The following is a 25,279-nucleotide window of genomic DNA, read 5'->3' on the forward strand; positions in this document are numbered from 1 at the left end:
TTACTCAGCCATAAAAAAGAAGGAAATAATGCCATTTGCAGCAACATGGTTGGACCTAGAGATTGTCATACTGAGAGAATTAAGTCAGAAAGAGAAAGACAAATACCATATGATATTTATATGTGGAATCTAAAATATGACACAAATGAACGTATCAATGAAACAGAAACAGACTCACAGACATAGAGAACAGACTTGTGGCTGCCAAGGGGGAAGAGAGGTCGGGGAGAGAAGGATCGGGAGTTTGGGATTAGCAGGTATAAATTAGTATATATAGAATGGATAAACAACAAGCTCCTACTGTATAGCACAGGGAACTATACTCAATATCCTGTGATAAACCATAATGGAAAAGAATAGGAAAAAGAATGTATATATATGTATAACTGAAACACTTTGCTGTACAGCAGAAATTAACACAACATTGTAAATCAACTAAACTTCAATAAAAGTTAAAAAATAACCTGCCTGTTTTATATGTGCATATATATATATATATTTAATATTTATACAAAATGTTATATAATATTTGGGTCACCTGACTTCATGTTCCCAGGTGAGGTCCAACAAGGTGATGCTCTGCCTTCTTGTTTCATCTCATGCCGTAAACAAGTGTCCTTTCTGCAGTCTGTTTGGTGCCACTTTTGTTTTACTTTTTTGTGGGGTTTTATTGGTGTTTTCTCTTTTAAATGGCCCCCAGCCTAGTGCTGAAGTGCTGTCCAGTGTTCCTAGGTGCAGGAAGGCTATATACACCTTATGGAGGAAATACCTGTATTGGATAAGCTTCCTTCAGGCACGAGTTATAGTGCTGTTGCCTTTGAGTTTAATGTTAAGGAAGGAACAGCATACATTAAATAAGCATATATTAAACAGAAACACATGAAACAAGATAACGTATGGGTCAGTTGGTGAAAATGTGATCAGGGGCTCACGGGAACCTAACTCTGCATTACCCCATGAGTAATACTTCAGTATTCACTAATTCACTGTTTGCAGCAACTTTATGGAACATTACTACAAATAATGAGAATCAACCATACTTTTTGGCACAATTTTGACTACTTGGAATGGTTTTCCTTGGTATTTCAAATCACAGAGACTGAAGGATAGATGAACAACTAAAGGGAGGGTAAGTAGGAAATTATGTACTTGTGTCTACTGTCTGCCACTCTTTTTTTTTTTTAATTTTATAATTTTATTTATTTTTTTATACAGCAGGTTCTTATTAGTCATCAATTTTATACACATCAGTGTATACATGTCAATCCCAATCGCCCAATTCATCACATGCCCCACCCCCGCCACTTTCCCCCCTTGGTGTCCATACGCTTGTTCTCTACATGTGTGTCTCTATTTCTGCCCTGCAAACCGGTTCATCTGTACCATTTTTCTAGGTTCCACATATATGCGTTAATATACGATATGTTTTTCTCTTTCTGACTTTTCAACATAATATGTCTCTTTAGTCTTTGTAATAACTCTATATTAGTCTTTGTAATAACTCTATATGGCTGCTTTTATTGCCCCTTTTTTCCAGGTAAGAAAACTGAATCTTAAAGAGATTAGGCAATTTACCTGAGGTCACGTAGCATGGTAGGCAGAATTCTAATGTGGCCCTAAGATTCTTTCCCCTCCCTACTGTACATGCCCTATATAATGCCATCCCTAAAATGTGATGGGGCCCGTGAACATGGCAATGATTAGATGCCATGATTATGTTATAAGGCAGAGGTGAAGGGATTTTGCAGATATAATTAGGGTCCCTGATTAGTTGACTTTTAAGTCATGACTTCAAAGGAAATTATCCTGGTGTGCGCCTCCTAAATAGATGAGTCCTTTAAAGAGTGAATCTCTCTCCTGCTGGCCTTGAAGAAAGAAGCCATGAGTTCTACAGCTGCATGGAAATGAATTCTGCTAACAACCACCTGAACTTGGAAAAGAACCCTGAGCCTCAGATAAGACGGCAGTCCCAGCTGACACCTTGACTGCAGCTAACTTGTGCCCAGACTCTCGATCCACGGAAACTGAGCAATAATAAATCAGTGTTGTTCGTGGTAATTAGTTACGCAGCAAAAGAAAACTAATACACACAGCTGAGGAGTGGCAGAGTCAGGGTTGAAACACAGGTCCACCTGCCTCCAAAGCTGATGTTTTTGTCCTTTATACTGTGTAACACCACACTGGGTTTGGATTTTGTTTTCTTGCTTGCTTGTTTGGTTGCCATGGGGGGATGACAATGGCAGAAGGAGATATGAAAGACATTCAGATACAATGGCTAAGGTCTGAGCCTTAACGCAAAGCGAGTCTCTTCAGCCTCGGGTAGTGGAAGTAACTGTGACCAGTAAAAAAGTGAGGAGCCTCTTAGTGTTGGGAGTGGGCAAGCAGTTTATCTCCTCTTTCTCAGGAAATAGGTAAAGGTAATTGGGGGTAGCAGCGTTCGCCTAGGGGCAAGCGAAGAACGCCGGGTCCCTAGTGTTGGACGAACCACATAAAAAGGCCAATGTGATTGTTTTTGATATCCTCAAATGGCGATTACATGTGATTCAACCAGTAGTTAGGAAATGCCAGGTCAGAGCCCGGAAGCGAGAAAGAAGCCAGGAGTTCTGCGGGGAAGGACTTCTTGAGTGGGAAGAGATGTGAATGGGGACACTGTCAAAGCAAGAATCGAACAGCTTGGTTTTCGGAGTCAGGAGGAACGAGGTCAGGGACCACGCTCATGCCTCAACCATGGAGATTTCAGCTAAGGGCGCTGCACAACTGTGGGAAGGGTGAACATCTACGAAACCCAAGCTTAATCTTCAAATCTCTGACTTTGATCTAGTGATATGCTGTGCTATAAAAGGGGAAGCACAGGGCAGAGTGGCCAGGGCAGGGATGGGGTTATATGCCACTGCAGAATTAGTGTAAGGATCATAAGAACACGTGTCACACACCTGACGTAGTACCTGCCACGCGGTAAGTACCAAATAAATGGCAACATCAGTATTTGGCACTTCATTAGATGACAGAAGACTGCCTTGCTTATTATGTAAGACGAAGGTAAGGGCGAGTCATCTCTAAATACAAGGACAAAAATGAAAGGTAGGAGGCCCTGGCTGGGAGCACCAGAATCAGGATGGAAAATATTTAATTCTTTAGTCACTGAAATTCCTCTTGTGGGGTGGCGTGAGGGAAGGGACAGCACCTGGGCCAGCACTTCGGCAGAATTGCTTTCTTGCTCCAGACACGTGGCCATCAATAGTAGGGCTCTCAGGCTTCCCTGGTGGCGCAGTGGTTGAGAGTCCGCCTGCCAATGCAGGGGACACGGGTTCATGCCCTGGTCCGGGAAGATCCCACATGCCGCAGAGCGGCTGGGACCGTGAGCCATGGCCGCTGAGCCTGCGCATCCGGAGCCTGTGCTCCGCAACGGGAGAGGCCACAACAGTGAGAGGCCCGCGTACCGCAAAACAAAAACAAAAACAAAACAAAACAAAACAAACAAACAAAAAATAGTAGGGCTCTCCATCTGAAGGCATCCAGGATGGAGAGATTTGTGGTTTTCATCACACGAGCACATAGACGGGACTCCGCTCTGAAACAGTAACTGTTCTGTTTAAGCTTCCTGATCAGAGAAAGGCTCTAAGGGGGACGGTGTACCATGTGGCCTGGGAATCAGGTCGAACTAGAGAAATCTCAACACCGCCTACTTGCTGCTCTGAGACGTGCCCAAGAGCCCTTGGGAACCCGTACAATAATTACTAGAGTTGTGCCAGCCCCAGAGCCCCACCAGCAAGTGATTTCCTATGTAATTATCCTCCAGAGAAGAACATGCATCCTCCTCCAAGCCCTTCTTCCTCCCTTCCTCTCTCTTTTTATTTTCATTCTCTCTCCATATCCCTTCTTTCTTTCTCTTCATCTCCCAAACAAATTCAATAAAGTCCACATCAGGACGCAGAGGAATCCACCCCAAGGTCACTTTCTACCCCAGCCTGGGGCTGCTCTCTCCCTGGAGAGAACCCTGTCACGTTCCCTGACATCGTCAAAGAAAGCCTTGATAACGAAATTTTCCTCCACCTTCCTCCAGACAAAACTCTTTGACTTTCTATCTTTAGATCAACCGTCTCTTCCCAAAAGCTCACCTTGGGCTCAGGTGGGGAACAGAATTACTGATGGGGGAAGCTGCCTGAGCAAAACGCTGGCCCACGGGTCAGAATGGCTTTGATAACAGCAGAGATTCTTTAACTCCTTAACAAGTGACTGACACGTAATACATCTGATGAGTAACTGAGACTCAGCACCATGTTAAATGTTTTATAGCCCCATTCAATCCTCACGACAACCCTAGGAGGTAGGTGCCATTATTACGCACATAATATAGATGAGTAAAGTGAAAGGCCAGGTAACTTTCCCTAGATCCCATCGCCAATAAACAGCCGAGCTGGGATTCCAGTTTGGTCCGTGTGACGCCTTGTCCACGCATTTCATCACCCTGCTCTGTTACCCGCCCCCATGTCTATATGGGCTTCTACCTACATCGCTGCTCTCCCACTTCTGTCATTGGCAATTCATGGTGCAAACAATAAACCAAAATTCTGTCTTCAGCTCCTTGACACTCATTCAGTGAGTGTCCCCTTCTCACCTATCAGGGCTGCCTTCCTTTCATCACAGACAGGCATGGCTCACTTGCTCTTAGGTTGCCCATGGCATTTCCATTTGTTCCCCCCAAGCCAGGCCCCCCTTGCTTTGCAGAGGGAAGCAGGTAACATCTGCATTTCAGGACAAGTAGGTAACACTCCTGGATCTCAGGACCAGCTGCAAAGCATCAGGGAACACCAATGGGAAAGAGGGCCTGGAGAATGGGTACTTCTTTTGCCTCCCCAGTCACAAGATGAGTGACTCTTAACGACACGGTGGGGCACTGTTTTCAATGGCCCAGAGGTAAGCCATTGGAAGGGTGGAAAAGGAGAAATGGGCATGCAGTGCATGGAGCATTAGCTGGAACCTCCAGGCTGTTGTTTAAGAACCATCAGTGGAGGTTCATTAGAAAACTAAAAATAGGATTGCTGTAGGATCCAGCAATCCCACTACTGGGCATATATCCAGATAAAACTCTAATTCAAAAAGATACATGCACCCCACGTTCATAGCAGCACTATTCACAATAGCCAAGACATGGAAACAACCTAAATGTCCATCGACAGATGAATGGATAAAAAAGAGGTGGTACGTATATACAATGGAATACGACTCAGCCATAAAAAAGAATGAAATCATGCCATTTGCAGCAACACGGATGGACCTAGAGATTATCCTACTAAATGCAGTAAGTCAGACAGAGATAGAAAAATACCATACGATATCCCTTACGTGTGGAATCTAAAATACACACAAATGAACATATCAATGAAATGGAAACAGACTCACAGAGACAGAGGGCAGACTTGTGGTTGCCAAGAGGGAGGAGGGCTGGGGGAGGGAAGGATTGGGAGTTTGGGATTAGCATATCCAAGCTATTATATATAGAATGGATAAACAACAAGTTTCTACTGTATAGCACAAAGAATTATATTCAATATCCTATGATAAACCATAATGGAAAAGAATATATTAAAAAAGAATGTATATATAGGTATAACTGAATCACTTTGCTGTACAGCAGAAATTAACACAACATTTTTTTTTTTTTTGCAGTACGCAGGCCTCTCACTGTTGTGGCCTCTCCCGTTGTGGAGCACAGGCTCCCGACGCGCAGGCTGAGCGGCCATGGCTCACGGGGCCCAGCCACTCTGCGGCATGTGGGATCTTCCCGGATCGGGGCACGAACCCGTGTCCCCTGCATCGGCAGGCGGACTCTCAACCACTGCGCCACCAGGGAAGCCCCACAACATTTTTAATCAACTATACTTAAATAAAAAATATATATTTTTATACATATATAAAAGAACCATCAATGGACCAGGACTAAGGAGATTGGAAGATAAAAGAGGAGGCCATTAAAATAGCTTTCATAAAGTAACTAAACTGATAGGGGAGTGTGGCTTAGAGAAAGTGGCCAGATTATTTTTTTAAAACCTTCATCTAACCTGCAAACAGGAATGGAAAGGCTTACAATTACAGTCCATATATAACAAAGCTGTTACATGAGCTCTGGCCTCCTTCCACCTCAGAAGCTGTGGGTCAGTGTCCCGAGGGCAGTTAACCCCATGGGCAACGCTCTTCTCACCACCAGTCCTTTGACCATGTTACTGAAATCTAGAGCAGGCATTACGCAAGGCTTGGGCATTAGTGTCCTGCAGCTGCTGTAACAAATCACCACCAACTTGATGGCTTAAAACAACAGAAATTTATTCTTTCACAGGTCTGGAAGCTAGAAGCCTGAAATCAAGGGGTCAGCAGAGTTGATTCCTTCCTCAGAGGTTCTGAGGGGAATCTATTCCATGCTTCTCTCCTAGCTTCTGGTGTTTGCCAGCAATCCTTGGCAACCCCAGGTCTGTAGCTGCATCACTCTGCAACTTCACCTCTGTTGTCACATGGCCTCCTTATGTTGACGCTAGTCATAGGCTCTAAGGCCCACCCTAACTGAGTATAACCTCACTGCAACTCATTAAACCTGCAAAGACCCTGTTTCCAAATAAGGTCATGTTCAGAGGTTGTGGGTGGACATGGATTTGGGAGTGGGGAGTGGGGGCACTCTATTCAACCCCACACAGCTTGCCAGTGGCATTTTTGGCCGATCTCGCATAAGAGCAAAGAGAGGATTTGGGTTCCTCAAGAGAAAGGCTCAGGTAAACCTCAATGCCGGTGGGGAGGCAGAGGGGAGAAACCACCTTGAGCAGCGTCCATGTCAGACTGAGGCAGCACCCGTGCATCTAAAACATTTCACAGAAATCAAGTCCAATGGAGCAAAGAAAGTCATGCAGAGAACTAAGGTAACTTCCCCCACAGCTCAAAACAGACCAGGCCCCTTCCCCCTCAAAGTGCAACAATCGAATTATCCAGGTAGGATGCCAGGTGACCCCCTCTCCCCAAGCTGACATGGAAAACAGGCAAATTCCTTCAATCTCCTTTCCTCTTCCCGCTAACCCCCAGGAGGGCTGTGGGGCACCCAGGGGCTCTGGCTGAGAGGGGAATGGAGCTCTCTAAGACTCCCACTCAGCCAAGAACAATCCCGGGGGTGGGGGGTGGCTCATGGCAAAGAACAGAGCAGAACAGAGCGAACCCTCAGGTTCCCCTAAGGAAGCCCTTCCTGCTACTGGGGACTCATTTCTAAGGCCTTCAGGGAGGTGCTGTGCAGAACTGCATCCAATCTGGGCTAAGCAGATTAGTTCCCTCCCAGGGAAAGGTTCTGCGCAGCTGAGCAGGGCAGCTCCCTGCGCGGTAGCAAGGGGCTGTCATTACAAGGCCCAGATAGGACATAATGACATGCTCCCCGGAGGGAGCTCCTAATTGAATTACAGGGTGTCTCCTGAGCATCAAAGGCAGCCCGTGCTCAGAGGTAGCCGAGCAGCCCAGGAAGAGACCTTCTGCAGAGCTGGTGTAGGGCAGGGGTCAGGTTGGGGAGGCGCTCGGATGCCTGAAGCCAGAGGGCTCTGTGGATGTCGCAGACACTGGGAGAGAAGAGGAGGAAAGCATGGGGAGTGGGGGACGGTGGGCATCCCTGGACCTCATACCTAAGAGATGTGTTCAAATCCCATATCCTCCGAGCTTGCTGCAACCGGGAGGTAGTACAGAGCCAGAGGACAGGCCAAGAATTCACTCTGTTCATTCATTCATTCATTCACTCATTCAACAGGCATCTTTTGTGTCCCCATGATGTGTGATGGAGATGAACCAAGTGCTGCTCTGATCTGAGGATGCACCCTACCTGGGGACCGTTTACTCCTGAGGTCAACTTCTACTTCTATCCGTGCATGTCTCACAAGCTGAAGCCAACCAGCCCTCCTTCTAACAAGTCCTTCTGAGTTGACTGGAGGAGGGGGTGTGCAAGTCACCTTTAATCACTCCAAACTGAATCCCAGCAAAAGGCAGGAGGGAGTGGCTGAGGCTCAGCGATCCCTCTTTCATAGCAACTCTCACACGCACGCCCTTCCCCGTCAGCCTGGGAACGTCCTGAAGACAGGGACAGTGCCTCTTCTCACTGTGCTCAGCCCACAGAATGAGCTCCATGAATGTCTGCTGACTGTACCCTGAGAGACTGGCCCCTGCTTCCCCACCTCCTCTCTGGAGGGAGGGCTCTCATAGGCCCTCTGGGGGTTGCAAGCAGAACCCACCTGCACTCTCTTACCACCCTCCTCCTCTAACCCTTGGTCCGGGGTGTCCTCAGACACCAGGGTCACAGCCGCAAAGGAGGCCCCTCGATCTGAACACATGGTCCTGAGCCAGCCTTGCCCTGTTCCCCAGGCAACAGGCCAAAGCATTACCTGTTGATAGTTCCTGATGGTGAAGTGACACAAACAAGGCCTCTCTGTGTACCGGCCTGGGCAAGGGTGTGTCTGAGCCAGCAGTCAAGAGTGACGAGTCCAGACTTCTGAGCTGGGCATTAAGGAGTCTATTTGGCCCTTGCCAAATTCCTTGGGGCCCAGTTGCCCCTGAATTAAAGGACAGCCAACTCTTGCTGGTAAGGAAGAGATGTCCTCTTAACTCCTTCCATATGAGAAGAAAGCCTGCTGCTTTCAGCTTCATGACCTTATTCTGAGGCTAAAATATGTAACATAGTTGAAAGAATATGTGATTTATAAGCAGAAGATCTAGGTTTGGATACTGACCCTTAAAAGCTCTGTGTTCTAAGGTAAATTAATATTTCTTACTTTCAGTTACCTCATCTGAAGACGGTGATAATATTAACTCCAGAGGTATGACAAATCCTTTACTTTTAAAAGTTGAATTTTATATTTTCATACAAATATTAGAAGTTTTATTATGTAAGAAGAAAAACAACAACAATAGTAATCTTTCTCCAAGGTCTAAACAATGCTGAAGCCTCGATAACCAATACTGTGTCCTATATTCTGATATATTCTCCAGAATATTTGGATCTCCCCAGGAGGTCACCCTCTTCAAAACAACTTTAAACAATTAGCGCCTAACATTTTCAAAGCATTTTACATCAATTTGTTCTTTGAAAGTCAGCCCGTGGCTGTGTTTATTCTACTCTCTCCCCAACCCCCAAAATAGAAATTCTTACAACAGTCCACACAGGTTAATTAAAATGTCACTTCTGTCTGCTTTGGCTAGAACTATATTAACTCATTGTCGTAACATTAGTTATCTTTTGCTATATTTTATGAGAAAAGGGAAATCTAATTAATTTTCAGCTAAGAATCTTCTAGCACCTGGGATCCATGAGAAGGAATAATTAAAACGGCCTTTGATGGGGAGCTGGTTGGGAACCACTGGTCTAGTTTATGAAGGCCCCTAGGTTAGCAAGGTTTCTGGAAGATTCTGGTCTGATAAGAAAGTTATGTGCATCATGCGTCCAGTGGGGATTTATGTCCCTGTGGATTCATCCAGGGATTAGAAGAAAGTTCCGAGTTATGCAGGATGAAGAAGGCAGTGATCCAATGAGGCTTTTCGCATTAGGACCGGCCCGGTATTGGAGAGATAGTGGCAAATTCATGCTAGTGCACCCCAGTGAAATGGAGACTCCTACTTTCTCTATCCCATGAAGATATCCCTACTTTATCCCTTTCTTTCCATCTGTCATCCCAGGACTAGAGTTGACAGACAGTTGGTTTTTCTTCTCACATCCACAGCTGAGTCCAGATACAGCCTCAAAAATCCTTTCCAAGATGGCTGCCTGGACAGCCATGATGGACTGACTGGAACCGACACAGAAAGCGTTCTATTTTACACCCAGCCCTGTGTCCTGGGACGTGGACACTTGACAGAGTCACATACTGTGCCACCTGGAGATGAGAACACTCTGGCTTCCGGGGAGGTCCTGGAAAGGCATCAAATTACAGCTGCAAAGATAAGGGGGGGCGGCATGGTGCCTGCTGGCTCGGGTTAAGTCCAGCAGACCAGCTGTCTAGCAGGGGAGGGGTGGGGAGGGAAAGGCTGTCATTCTATCCCTGGCAAGCATGAGTGGCAGGGAAGCTTTCTGTCCTGGTTGGGAACACAGGCTGCTCTGGAAACCCAAATCCACGAAGAGGCTTTGACAGTGACTCAGTACCCAAATAGTGCACCTGAAAATGACGGCAGATTATCTTCTGACGTTAGTCTCCTGGAGAGGACGGACCAGAAGAGGGCAAAGGAGGAGGGATGAACCTAGTAACCTTGAGATTTGTGTCACTGAGCATCACCCACTAGGAATGTTTTCTGTTGATCTGGGCAGAGGCCATTTGAACCTTGGCTGCTGAGTCTGTGGCCAGCTTGATGAATACGGTAGGGCTGAGGGCTCCAGAGGTGGCAGTGTCTCCCATTCTCTAGCCTACCGCCCCAGCACTGACCACTGTAAAATCAGCACTCTCTCAGAGGCACTGCAAACCTTATATACTGTGTCAGTTTTGAGGTGACAGATGACTGTCTCACTTGGGACTTCCTTCTAAGCGACACTGTCCACCACTTAGAGACACAACTGCTTAGGTAGCTTACCATGGGAACCCCTGGGCAACTTTGTTTTCCCACCCCACCACCCAATTATGGCAGATTAACTGTCAAGTTGGGGGTGGGTGGAAACCTGGTTTGACACAGGGCAACCAATACGTATTGGGCCAGTGGCCTTTGACATAGTTAAGGTGGAAAAAAAGGCGGGGGTTGGGGGGGAGGGGGCAACAGAGTTCCTCCCTTGAGAATCTGAGCTAGAAGAATAGAAGGATCTTTCCAAGTAGGAGATAGGACTGTTGGGCTGTGAGGTATCATCAAAGCAATAAGGGAGAAGGCCACAGAGAGAAGCAGAGATGCCAGGAGACAGAGACCCCATGGCCTAGAGAGGCAGCGTCAGAAAGAGAAGGTGGTCCCTAGGGCTCCCGCAGCCTCTGATGCCTTTCCAATACCAGCTCCAGTCTATGCTGGATCCTTACAATTCAACCTTCTTGTCTTAACAGTCAAACACTTTGCGGTGAAGGGAAAAAAAGAGCACCAGAGTAACTGGTTTGTTTCCTGGGAGATATCAGTCTTTTTGGTATTATCATGAGGCTAGTTCTTTCTGTCCAAATGCCGGGCTTTCTTAAGGGATACCCACAGTGCACTCCTGGTCACCCAAAGAAATCATAGATCAGACAGTAGAGAGATGGCAATCCAAATACAGATGCCAACAGTGTGAAGGAAGGGGACGTAGGGAACAGGATAAGAGTAAGAGAGGAGACGGGACTAAAGGACGTGGGAGGAAGGCACTGAGCTCGAGCAGAAGTAGAAACCACGGCGTGAGTGTCAGCAGCGCCTGGAGCGTACACAGTAGAGAAAGAAAAGATGCAGCCGAGGACGTTTAGAAGAGAGAGCAAGTGTAAGCAAAGGGCATCCAAACAGAAAGGAAGGTACAAGAGGGGAAATAAAGTGAACACATAGAAGATTTGCAGCCAGGGCGAGGGCTTGCTCTAGGGACAGTTGCAGGGTACACTCTCCATCACCACAGCTCAGAAAGAGAGGGTCGGGTGGTAGTGGGGGTCCCGAGGAGAAATCACATGGGATACACGAGGAGGAAACCAAAAGGGAGACAAATCAAGACCAAGAGCTCTGAAAAAAATGGACTACTACGGAGAAATGGCAGAATTACTCACCTGTAATCCATAACTTGTTCCACAGCCATATTCTAAGTAGGAAGTTACTATCAAGATGTCACTCATTTTGAAAGCACCAACTGAAGAGTCTAGAGTGTTGTCTGTATCATAACTAACTGGTTCTTCATGAACCCTTGCCACCAAGTGCTAAGTGAACTGGGCTCAGGCAAGGGCAGGTTAACAAGGCTGTGTCCATGCACGCTGACCCTTCGCTAGAGAGGGTCAGGTCGGTGCCACACTGATAACTAAACTCAAATATATGCACACACCTAGTGATGGCTTAATTTTAGAAAAACAAATTTTTCCATAGTGAATAACTTTTACTTTCAATTTTATCTTCTTCTGTACTCACCCAGATAACTTCCTACTTGGGTGCGTGGTAGGCGGCAGGGGTGGGAATATAATTCCTATGAATGATCATGATCACTCCACCTGAGAATGTTTACCTAGTGCTTTCCTTCATGGCCTTTTAGCAAAATTCTCAACACATGTGATTCCTGCAAGAGTTTCTGGACGGTGCAGAATTTAAATACGGGGACTTTGCTCTGTTTGCAGGTCAAGGAGTTCTCTCTCTCCAACTACCAGTTACACACTACTGGCTGTATGCCAGGACTTCTGATTGGGTTTTAAAAAGGCAGCAAGAGGGGCTTCCCTGGTGGCGCACTGGTTGAGAGTCCGCCTGCCGATGCAGGGGACGCGGGTTCGTGCCCCGGTCCGGGAAGATCCCACATGCCGCGGAGCGGCTGGGCCCATGAGCCATGGCCACTGAGCCTGCGCCTCCGGAGTCTGTGCTCTGCAACGGGAGAGGCCACAGCAGTGAGAGGCCCGCGTACCGCAAAAAAAAAAAAAAAAAAAAAAAAAACAATAAAAAGACAGCAAGAAAACAACGTCTTGAATAAACCGAAGACTGTAGCTCTGAATTCTACTCCATTCCTTGTGGAGTTGACAGGGGCACAGCTAAAGGATGGGGAAGGAATGAGTGCTCATGTATGATCCAAATACACCTGGGAAGTTGATAAAAGCTGGACAAAAAGGAAGAGTCCTCCCCACTCAGCCACCTCACTTTGCCCAAGTATCCCTTTCCATCATGCTTGTGAGTGAATGAGGAAGCTTCGAAGAGTCGAGACGAACGAAGCAAGGTCCATAGCAGGATCTCCACTGTCATTCCTTTATTATTGCCTGACGCCCCAACTAGTATCATTCCAAGCAGTGCACAGGAGAGCCTGCTTTGAGGCTGAGACTCTTTCACCTTCTGATTGGCTGGTCATGTGATCATCTCCAATGGCAGTGTGCCTCTCTCCTCAAACCCAAACTAACATTCTTCCTGGCAGAATCTCTAACCCTGCACCCTGAACTTTCTCATACCAGATGGCAGACCAAAGCGAGAAGACCCAGGGCAGGCACACTGAACGCTCTGCTGTATACGGTCCCTGACCAGGTCAAGTAGAGGGAGTGTTGCCTGATCCAGTATTGCCAGGAATGTTGTACCCTTAGACCCTAAAACAAATTAACCAGGAAGGCTCTGGACTTCCTGGAGATCTTTCCAGACATGTACGGTTTGAGTATACTTGGGATGCTTTAGGAGTCCTGAAGTTGGAATATGTCACTCTTTGACATAGTCTTTGGCAATTTCAGTAATTAAGAAGAAAAGAAAAAAATTAGCAGGACCTGGAGCCTTTCAGGGCACAACATCCAAAGCTTCTGGTGAAGAGTCCACATAGCCTCTCATCACTCCTTCGGGCCCCAAAGAGACAGAATTGTAGTTGAACAACCCTACCTGAAATGTTCCACGGTACTGTTAAGTGCCCCCATTAAACAATTGGCTTAGACATGGACTCCCTTCTTCAGGACAACTCTGAACCAAGCACCCAGCTCCGCTGTGAGTTCCATGAAGCCACGGCCCCGGATGACAGACTGTCTACCTAAAGCCACAAAGACAGCTTGTTACTGGAAATCAGGCACTGCAGGCAGAAGAGAGGAGAAAGGGAGGGATGCCAGCTAAGGGGGAAATACATCTACCTCCACTGCACTCCCACCCTCACTAAGCGTGCAGCTAGTGACTTTTCTCAAGCACAGAAAGGGCATTCTAGAGGCAAAGCATCTTCCTCCGTGTGGCCAGATAGGCTATCCTATCACCCTGCTGAGCCACAGAAAAAGAGAAAAGTCCACCGTGTTTCAGTCAACTTGGAGAATGTAAAAATTGTGTCCTGGATAACTCCAGATTTGTATAGGTTTTGATGGGAAGATGCCTTGGGCTGAAACTTTACAGAGAAAGCACCCCTGGAAGAGAATGGCCTGCATCATTCTGAAAAACAACAACAACAACAAAAAAAAACCCTGCATTATTTCATGCAACAAGGTCTAGCCTGAAGTTAACCATCACTAAAAGATGTCTCAGCTACACATGTCTCCCTCAGCAAGAGATCACTAAGACAAAGCTTTTAAAAACTTTTCTATGGGCTCACTATTTTCCTTCAACAGTTTCAAGGTGAACCAAGAGATTAAAAATAGTCCATAATATATTATTATTCTTAGTTAAGACATTAGTCACATAACACTTCTGGATGTGCACTTCCAGAGCATCTGTCACCCAAGAATTTCCATATTCTTTCCGAAGTTGAGATATTGATGGATAAAAATAAAATGGAAAGGTCCAAATCGGGAGGGGGAGACATTAAATCAGTAGCATCTAAAAAGTCCTTTCTATCTAAAAGTCTAACTTTCTATCATATCTACCTGTGTGATCTTGGACAAGTCACTTTACATCTCTTATTCTCAACTTCATGATTTGTAAAACTGGGAGGTCAGATACCTTCCAGTTTTAACGTCCTAATTTGCTTGGAAAATGCATGGTACAGCTAATACTCGATTCTTCTTTGAAGGAGGCCTATGCTATTTAATTATAGTAGATCTTGACATCTGTGGCTTTGACTATTCCCAGAGACTCCAAAGGTCAATGAGTCGCAATAATCTTATTTTTGCAGAGGCACACTGTGAGCCTGGGATACAGGAGCCAGCCACACGTTCAGTGAGTGAGATTAATGTGCTGGCAAGCACCCGTATCTCGGTGAGGCTTTATTATTACCTGCAGGAGGCTCAGAGGCTATTATTCCCAGGATGTGCTGCAGTGGTAGTCACAAGGGTATGGATTCTTCTGGAGCACGAAGATGTCAGTAGTATCCCTCTCAAACATCACGAGTTTATTGTAACGTGGGTTTTAAGTAATCATGTTTCCACCCAACCCCCGCCCCACTTCATCTACTTCACTACTACATCCTTAATGAAGGTGACTTTAAAAACTTTAGTCAGGGCTTCCCTGGTGGCACAGTGGTTGAGAGTCCGCCTGCTGAGGCAGGGGACATGGGTTCGTGCCCTGGTCCGGGAGGATCGCACATGCCGCAGAGCAGCTGGGCCCGTGGGCCATGGCCGCTGAGCCTGCGCTTCCGGAGCCTGTGCTCCACAACGGGAGAGGCCACAACAGTGAGAGGCCCGCGTACCGCAAAAAAAAAAAAACTTTAGTCAGACTTCCCTGGTGGCGCAGTGGTTAAGAATCCACCTGCCAATGCAGGGGACATAGGTTCGAGCCCTTGTCCAGGAAGATCCCACATGCCGTGGAGCAACTAAGCCTGTGCGCCACAACTACTGAGCCTGCACTCTAGAGCCCACGAGCCACAGCTACTGAAGCCCACGTGCCTAGAGCCCATGCTCTACAACAAGAGAAGCCACTGCAATAAGAAGCCCGCGCACCGCAACGAAGAGTAGCCCCCGTTTGCCGCAACTAGAGAAAGCCCGCGCGCAGCAACAAAGACCCAACGCAGCCAAAAATAAGTAAATACATAAATTTAAAAAAAAAAACAAAAATCTTCAGTGGTGTCTCACACACACACAATGAGGAGTTTCATTCCCCCTCTTACTGAGCTTATCTCAACCATACTTCTCCCATGTGTTTTGATTTGTGTGTACACCTTGTGTCCACTCCACTGGAGAATAAGATCCTTGGGAGCTGAAATGCAGCTTATCTTAATCACTTATTTCTCTCCGGTACCTAGTAATGTACCTAGGATGTAGCAGATTGTCTGCTGAATGAATGAGCACCTTTGATGAGCAGGCACTGTGCTAAAGGTGCATTTTCTTCATATTTGTATGTAGTACTTATCACAATCCTGAAGAATAGATATTATTGTTCCTATCATTCCAACAAAATATCTGGGCTCAGACTGCTGAAGTGACTCATTACAAGTTACACAGCTGGTGAGTGATGGATTCGCACCTGTTTGTCAGACGCCAAAGTTCATGTTTTCTCATCCTACCACGGTGCTAAGGACACCTTTGAAGAAGTAAAGCACAAAACCAAATGAGTGAATTCACGGACCTAGTATTATTGATAAGAGCATAGGCCTGGCTTCATCCTGAATAGATTCAGAGGAGTATGGTGAGGGCAAAAGTGACAGTGCTACCAGGATTGGTGGGCAAAAAAAGCTACACAAAGAGAGAAGGATTAGAAAGTAAAATCGTTCCAGGCATCACACAGCTTCTGTCTAAGTCCTCCTGAGGGTTTTAATTTCAGTTTCCAGATCGGTATTGCGATTAGCAGGGTCTCAGGGTAAGAGCTAGATTCTAGATAAGATGAAGTTGAACATTGGAACTGGAAAGCAAGCATCCATGATCCAATCATGAAAGTCATCTGAAAACCCACTTTCCTTCCTGGGTTTCATGGTTTGGTCAAGAGCTTTAGAGCCTTTCAACTCTAACTTGGCACCAGTAGCATCAAGAGCTTGTTAGAAATGCAGAATCTCAAGCTCCACTCTGGACCTTTGGAATAATAACCTGTGTTTTAGCAAGATCCCTGAGCGGCTCATGAGCACATTAAAAGTTGAGAAGCACTGCTCTATGATACCTGGAAGATATTCTGAGGTCCCTTCTGGCTCCAGTATTTTATGAGTTTAGATTAGTAATCTTCATGGTAACCAAAAAACTTGCATGCTTATTAATTAGGGTCACACAGAGACCCAATCAGGTAACCTGATTGGATCAATGGTGTCTTCTGAAGAATATTGTTAATTCATTGATATTACTATTAATGGCCTTGTTTACTGAGCACATACCATGTACAAGGAACACTGCATATAATATCTTGAATCATTATAACAGCCCTGCAGGAGAGACATTATTATCCCCATTTTTTCAATGAGGAAATAATCTAAGTTAATAAAATTTCTCCAAACTACATAGTTAAATCAGTAGTAGAGCCAGAATCCTAACCCAGAGTACTATACTTAGAGCCCATGGGTTTTTTTGGCTGTATCATACTGCCTCTAGATGTAAAATTACAATTTAAAGTATCAAAGGTAGGGCTCCTTTTGTGAGAAGAGACTAGCAGGCTTTGGACTCATTCTTCTGCAATGAAGAAGGCCAAGAGGGTAGTCTAAAGTCTACTGAAGTCTAAAAACTAATGCAAAGGAATAGATGGGAAACCCTACAATACCCTGGACCAGCATCTCAAACGTGTGGAAGGGCACATACATTTAGAACAAACATCACCCAGAAGCGATAATTCATGAGGCTCCTTTACACCAAGACAGTAATCAAGCTGAAAATGCACACAGGTCTGAGGCAGGTTTAGTCATATTTAGGGATCCTAGGTGCACAACTGATTATGAATGAGGTGAAGAAATTGGGAGCTCAACTTCTGATCTCTCAAAAACTACCCTTCAGTTCCCTCGGTAGACAGGTACTGAATAGGAGGAACCCCAAGTCTGTCCAGTTATGGCCAATGCTGTGGTCTTGATGTCATTTAATGCCTGACGATAACTTCTCATCTACTGACATTGCCATAAATACGTGTGAAATTTCATGGAGTTTTTCCTCCCAGCGAGGGCCTTCATTTGTATGTATATAAATGGATAGTATTCTCTAGAAGGCACAGGTTTTTACTTACGTTAACAAGTTATTATCCTTCCCAGCAAAATGACTAAACAGAGCTCCAATAAATCAATTTGTCAATGGCCATTTCATTTCAGAAGACAGTATCCCCCCTTCCATCTTTGGCTGCTGTGGGTATGAGAGCCTATGTCTATAGTTCAGAAAATCCTACAGCTGGGAGGAACTGCAAAAAGAGACGAGCCCAGCCTTGAGGCAAGGAAAGTATTGTTATTCCCACATTACAGATGAGAGTTTTCATTTCCCACTGAAAGTGGTTTTAGCAGGTTCTTGGAGCAGTTTGACTTCTCCCACTGTCTATATATGCCCCCTTTTGTTCTTCACACCTTCCCCTCTACTGCTTATTGCTCGTGGATGTGAGCAGGAATTCTGAGACCAATGTTCCCCTTTCTCATCCCCTTTCTTCTTGGCCACCTTGGAAAGTCTGCCCTCTCATAAGCTACAAATCCTGGGGAGAGTCAGTCTGCTATCTTCTTTAAAGATATCCATCCGAGAACAGGACTGAATACCCAGTACAAGATGTTTCAATGGGGAGAGGCCTCAGAGTGACAAAGGCAATAGAAGTGCAAGACCCACAGTGTCTGAAGGACTAAATGGGGCAGTAACCTGAGAATTATTTTAGGAGAACTCTGGACTATGAAAAGAGATGACCACACAGAAGATGTGTTTTTCCCCCACAATTCCTAAGAGGCTTCTCCTCCACTGCTTAGCCAGATTTTGGAGCTTAGACCTGTGACTGAAGACAGGCGGCCGCTGCCCTGGGAGCTCTGCTTCTCCAAGATACCTCCAGGACCCAAGCCATACTGATTCATCTCACCTAAACTGGGCAAGCCTCGCACCATAAAATAGCCTACTGGTGTTTAAAGAGACTTCTAAGTTTCAATCAATTTTGCAATTTCCAAATTGAAGGAGAGGTGCCTGAAATCTGCTTATACAATACAATTGCAATGTGGTACTGGAAAAAAAAAGCCAATGCCACTCACTTTCTTGAGGATGTCCTGATTGGGCTACCACCGTCTCAGAATGGAAAGGATTGGCTTCAAAGCTCATGTAAGCCCTTGGCCTGAGAAAAGGAGGAAGGAGAGACCCAAGCAGTCTCCTAGCTCTTGCTAGGAGAATTCACAAGAACCCCCCAAATCTGATATCAGAACTTCTGTCATCCCACACCTCCACCAGCCATCATTTTGAGTTTCAGTGGACAAAATGTTCTACGTCCTTAGATCCTGCCACAGGATTCCTTGCCCATAAACAATTTAAAGTGAGAAAGCTGAAGGAGATTTTGGAAGCAGAACCTGGCAGGAGGGTCTGCTGATCCTGCATACCTGTGATGGAACCAAAGTTTGACATTAACGCAAATACAAGAAAAAGTTTTAAAAGGTGGTGCAGGAGAGAAGGGGGCGGCAAGGGACGGAGGCAGATGGACTGTGGAAAGGTTACTTACACAGTTTCATCATTCTTGAACTCCATCTCCCCATATGTGTCTTCAAAATCCTCACCACCACCCTTGGCGGCCCCTTCTACTGTCCTAAAGGGTACGATGACTGTGCCCCGGGCACCTGATGTCCGCAGAACCTTGACCTCCATGACACCAATACTTTCACTGACATGAACAGTGTCACATTCAAAAGTGAAGATGCCCGCATGATCATCATCCAAGATGGTGACTGTGGCCACACAAGGGGACACCAGGACAGCCCGAGGCAAGGGAAGAGTATTGAGTACTCTGGGAGGCATCCCCTCCCCTGGCTGCTCCTCCTCTATGCGAACGTTGCTCAACCTCACAAAGAAGTGTTCATCCTCCTCAAAAATGTCATCGTCAATGATGCCCACAGAGAACTCCTTCTGGGTCTCTCCTGGCTTCAGAACCACAGTGCCCTCTGTGAACTCATAGTCAGCCCCCGCATTGGCAGAACCATCCTCTGTTTTGTAGTCCACATACAGGGTCTTGGACATGTCCCCCCCTTTCCTCACCACTGTCAGGAGCACAGCCCCACAGTTCTCCAGGCACTGGTAAGAGCACGGGTCAAAGAAGACCTTGGAGACAAAGTCCTCCGGCTCATCAGTGTGCACCTCGCTCATGCTAGAGGCCTTTTTGGCTTGTTCTGCTGCATGCTTCTTCAGGATATTGCCTGCGCCAGTCATCATACGGGTGGCCTGGATCCGGTAGAAGGCGCGGCTCTTCTGTTGATGGGAGAGAGCATAGTAATTGGCCATCTCTACCAGCTGATCTAAGTCCTTCTCTGGGTGTTTTTGCTTCAGATCCTTGAGAATCCGGATCATCTCCCTGCGGGACTCATCCACTTCCTTCCCTTCCAGGGGCACCAGATGCCCATCTAGGAAGTGGGAATTCATCATTTTCCCATCCATCTCGATGCCCTTGGGGTGGCCACCCTCTGTCTCTATGATGATTCCTCGGTGTTTATCTGTGCGGTACTTTTTGTGCATGTATTTGTAGAAGAGCAGTCGCCTATCTGCCACCCAGGCCAGAAGGACACACACTGGAAAGAAGAAGAGAGTGAGGAGGGCTTCCCAAACCTGGACCACACCAGGAGAGAAGACGGCCAGGATCATATAGAGCCAGATGTAGGCAAAGATGCTCCAAGCAGCAGTGACAAAGAAGACTCGGAGGTGCTTTATCTTGCGAGTCTCTCCATCGGGGATCACGTAGACGCAGATACCAATGATAATGAACATGTTGAAGGCTGCACTGCCTACAATGGTAGAAGGTCCCAGATCACCAGCAATGAACCCATGACCACACACCTCAATTAAAGAGAGGAGGATCTCAGGAGCAGAGGAACCCAGGGCCATAAGGGTCAGATTGGAGACAGTTTCGTTCCAGACCCTAATCGTGGTTGTGCTGGTCTCTCCATTGGGCTTTTTGATAGTCACCTCTCTCTCTTGAGAAGTGATGACTTCAATAGATGCCATGAAGCGATCAGCAATGATGGACACCCCGAGAAACATGTATATCAGGGCCACAAAATAGACAATGACCCTGGCAATCTTGTCTCCAAGGGAAGGGTTCTCTGGGTACCAGATTGGCAGGATGACACCCTCCTTGCAGTCCGATGACCCTGTACAGGACTCATTGTTCTGCCCTGTGCTGGGCACATCCTCTGAGCCGCCAGCCTCTGCCCGAAGACCATTCAGGAAGAGCACAAAGGTAATCAGCCCAAAATGGAGGAAGGCAGAGGTAAGAGGCTGCAACCTTAACCACGCCATACACAAGACTTAGCCGCTGGCTTCCACTGCAGCACCAATGGTCCACCTGACAGTCCAGAGACCTAGAAGAGATCAGAGGGGCAGAAAAAGGCATGAAGAAAAGGAGGACAGCAAATGGCAGGTTCCCACCAATTCAAACTGACGCTTCACCTTGAGTGACGTATTGCGCTAACACATTGGGCAGTCTCTCACTTGGAAAAATAGATGTCACTGGGAGGTACAAATAGCTGCTCTGTCCTCAGAACCCTCTGGTAGACTGTTGAAAAATGGCTTAAAATAGCTGGGAATATTGGTACTGGAAACTTAAGTGGTACCCTTTTAGTTCTGTCTCCCAACCCCTTTGTTATCCGTGAGAGTTCTCAACAATCAACTTAAAATTGGCCAAGTATGACATGAATCTTCATCCTCACTTCTGCTGTTTCTAGAGTTTTCAGCCTTCCTTACCACACTGTCATCGTACTTAAGATACTCAAGAATCTTGCGTAACATAGGTTTGCAGGAGTACATATTGAACTTTTTTCCTGGGCTACTCCCCCCCCAAATAGAACACCTTGCTCTGTGTGCAGTTGAGCCTGGTTGGGAAAAACTCCTTCCCCATATGGAAAATTTAGGGAGGCAAGCTGTAATTCTGAGATCGCTTGGGAAATCAAGAGATGTTCTGTAGTGAATATTACCTGCCATATAGCTAAACTGAGGCCCTGTAAGCTGTGCCCAAGACCAGTCCACGGCAGTCCTTAGCCCTCCAGCAAAACATGCTTATGAAAGAGTTTAGGTATCCAGTTACAGGAAGGTGAAGATCAGTCAGCCACTCAAATTCCGAACCCAAACACTGAAAGGGCCAGGTGGTAGAAAGCACTATAAATAACATGCAAGTGGCTCTCAAATAAGTTTCTTTTCATCTGTAGGCAAGATTTTGGGGGTGAAATGCAGCCTCCTCTGCTGGTCTCAAAGCACTAAAAGGTGAGCATGAGTTCAGAAGAATGGAAGAAACTCAGCTGAAACTACAGACTTCTCTTTCTACTCATTGCCTCATTCAGATGGAATGAGGAAGCAAATATTCAATACCTGAAAATAAGCAGTTTGCCCATTTTTCCACCTCTGCTGTAACCATGTAGGGGTATTGTTAGTAATGGAGGAATGCTGCTCTTCCCTACCTGCTCCTCCTTCTTCTCCGCTGTTTCCCATTTCAGAAAATAGCACTTCCATTCACCTGGTTTCTCATGCTCAAAAATCGCTGCCTGTCTGCAAACCTTTCTTTCTTCAGTCCAGCACTAAACCCTACCAACTCTCCCCCCAACTCTCTCACCACCATCACAGCCCAAGGCCCCTTACTCCTCACCAGATCAATCTACTACAGTCACCTCCTTACTGAACTCACTCCAACTCTGACCATTCTCTATTCCATCTTCTCATATAGCCACAGTCATCTTTTCTTTAAAAAACCCAAACCTATGCTCTCACTCCCCCATTTGAAGTCCTTCAGTATTTTCCCCTCGCTCTTAATATAGAGACCAGTATCCTTACCATGACCCGCCAAGCCTCGCACGAGCTACTTTCTTCCTCCTCTTCCCCCTCAGCTCTTGCCACTGTCCCTCTCACTGCATTTCTGCAATAACGGCCATATCAGGTCCTAGAGTACATCAACTTATTTTCCACCTCGGGACCTTTGCCCATAACATCACCCACGACCAAAATGACTGTTCCTTCTTCGTACCCCCACTGTTAACAATGCTTTAGATCTCAGCTTGAGTGTCACTCTCTCAGAAAAACTTATGTTCACCCTAGAAATGGTCAACTCCCTCTTTAATTTTCCTTCGTGGCACTTATAACATTTTGAAATTACATGGGTATTTGTAGGATTATATGATTAATGACTAACTCATCCATTAAACTATGAATGACATAAAGGCAAAGATTACGTCTATTCTGTTTATCACAGTATCCTAAGTAGTTAGTTAGATGCTCAGTAAACGTATGTTTGGGAATAAATAAATGTGACCCTGAGGGAAGCTTCCTCAGTGCTATGGACTGAATTGTGCCCCTCCCCAAATTCCTATTTTGAAGCCCTAATCCACACTGTGGCTTTATTTGGAGATAGGACTTCTAGGAGGTAATTTAGGTGAAATGAAGTCATAAGGGTGGGGTCCTAATCCAATAGGATTGGTGGCCTTATAAGAAGACGCGCGCGCGCGCGAGAGAGAGCTGTCCATTTTGCGAGGACATAGGGAGAGAGTGGTCATCTGCAAGCCAGGAAGAGACCTCTATCCAGAAACCAAATTGGCCAGTATCTTGATCTTGGAATCCCAGCCTCCCGATAAATTTCTATTGTTTAACCCATTCAGTCTATGGTATTTTGTTATGGTAGCCTGAGAAGACTAATAAACTCAGAAATCAGCCTTCTTTAAAGTCATTTTACAATCTGAATTATAGCCATTTGCTGTAGGAAAAAAAAAATCTCATAGACAAATCCGGACTAGATTTTAGAGGCTATGTAGGACCTGTTTAAATTCCCAAGGCTTGTACTCAAAGAGAAATTCCCTTTGGGACACAGTACACCCTGGTGCATACTGTAATCCTGAAGGCCCTCCTCCCAAAGGGCTCTGTGGATTAACTTGGTTTCGTTAATCCACAGAGCCAACTGCTGAGGACCACGTTCCCCATTAGTCCAGGTACTGGGGGTCATCCCAGAAGGTGCTTGGAGCTTTGACCTCACTCAGAGGAGAAGAGGCTATGACAATGACCATGGAGGAGTAGAGAGGTTGAAGGTGTTCAGCATCCATATTCAAAGCCCTCATAATCTGTGATGCACACAGTGACCCTATTCATAGGTTTGGCACTCACCTAGCCAGAGAAATGTAGACAGAGACAGATCTTGGCTCCTTGCCTTGACCTCTGAAAACACAACACTTTGTGAATTCTGATAAGCCCCAGACATGAGGAGACAGAAGGTGGGCACAGCTGGAGCAGCTCTTTGATCAAGAGCCAACATGGTGACAGGCGGTGGCAGCTGCATGGCTGGCCAAGCCCACAGGGGTGGGCTATCCACAGGTTAGGGAAGAGGGCTGGCCTGCTGCAGTCAGGGGACATGTAACATTGAGATAGTAGAGTTATCCTGATCAAAGGGGGACGAGGATTCCTACTGATCTTACCTACCTGGATAATTAAGCAGGATCACGGCCTTTATTTCCCTTGGTCCTACAGACACACGTGGCAATAGGTTTTTATGGGGGCTATGCTATCATGTGGTCAGAATCAGGCTGTTCCCTGACCAAAACAAATGAATTGAAGGAAAGGATAAAAGAAAACAAGGCAAGAAGGTGGCTAAGAATTGCCTGCATCAAGTTTTTGGAACTGAAGGTGGAAAACGAGCCGTGGATGCCCAGTTGTTCTTTCCGGCCCTACCAGGAGATGGTTTCTGCCTGAGAAGTTAGAGGGAGAGGGGACGTCTCTGATGAACAAGCCAACAGTCATCTTTTTGTGCCATTGCCCCAGCCTCAGACACCAACTGAGACAGATCCCAACCTCCTGGGGGGTCCACGCAGTCCCTCAGAGACCCAAGTGATATTTGGTGGCTCCAGAAGGCTTTTAATCAGCCCTAAGTCAGGGAGGTGACTCAGCTTGAGACCCCCAAGAACCACCCCAAATAAGGAAGATATTAATGATTGTAACTAACACTTAAAAGTGCTTATTGTATGCATAAAGTATGATCCCATTTCATCTTCAGAACAACCCTATGAGATTAGTACTATTTTTATCCCTCTTTTACATTTTGGGAAACTGAGTCTTAGTTAAGTCATTTGAGTCATTTACTCAAAGCATAAAGCAAAGAAGTAGCAGAGCCAGAGCCCACACACAGATGACATAAAATTTATGGTCTTAACCACTCCACTTTACTAGGATGTCCCAATTTGTTGCAGAATGTCCACGAGCCCCCATCAGCTTCCAGTCTTCTGTGGACTTAGAAACAATATGACTGCCTCACGTACCCTCACAGGAGAGACCAACCATTTGGTAGAGTTGCCTGGTCCCCAGGTTTCCTGGGGGTGTCCTGGTTGCCCGAGGCCATCTTCCACCCGAATATTCTCCTTCCCATCAGTTCAGTTTGACAAACATTAACAAACGCCTATGATTCTCCAGGCCTGGTACTAGATGCCAGTGGGCAAAATAAAAAATGATACAAGGTTTGCCCTCGAAGGTACCATCTAGCAGGGGTGGAGAGCTGCACATATAGGCACTTCTACCTTTGTCAGTGAAGGTATGGGCAGAATGCTGCCGTACGCGAGGAGGGCACTGAGCCAGCTTGGGGATTCAGGAGGCGTTCTGAAGAAAGTGATCCCTGAAATGAGGCTTCAAGCATGAGTGAGCTTTAGTTTAAAAAAAAAAGAAGAAGAAGAAAGAAAGAAAGAAAAAGAAAGAAA

At 46.2% G+C, this 25,279-nt stretch overlaps 1 protein-coding gene across 8 annotated transcripts in view; it reads right to left on the reverse strand.

Moving 5' to 3' along the window:
* Positions 1-20,861, reverse strand: part of SLC8A3 (solute carrier family 8 member A3) — a 127,566-nt gene extending 106,705 nt beyond the window's left edge. For all 8 annotated transcript variants that reach the window (XM_029239068.1, XM_029239073.1, XM_029239070.1 and 5 more), the window contains exon 1: positions 19,078-20,861. In XM_029239068.1, the coding sequence (XP_029094901.1) occupies positions 19,078-20,861 (1,784 nt within the window). The remainder of the gene's footprint in view (positions 1-19,077) is intronic.
* Between the last annotated feature and the right edge of the window lie 4,418 nt (positions 20,862-25,279).

This window comes from Monodon monoceros, unplaced genomic scaffold, assembly GCF_005190385.1.
Source record: "Monodon monoceros isolate NGI ecotype Baffin Bay Population unplaced genomic scaffold, NGI_Narwhal_1 Super_Scaffold_21, whole genome shotgun sequence".
Lineage (NCBI taxonomy): Eukaryota > Metazoa > Chordata > Mammalia > Artiodactyla > Monodontidae > Monodon > Monodon monoceros.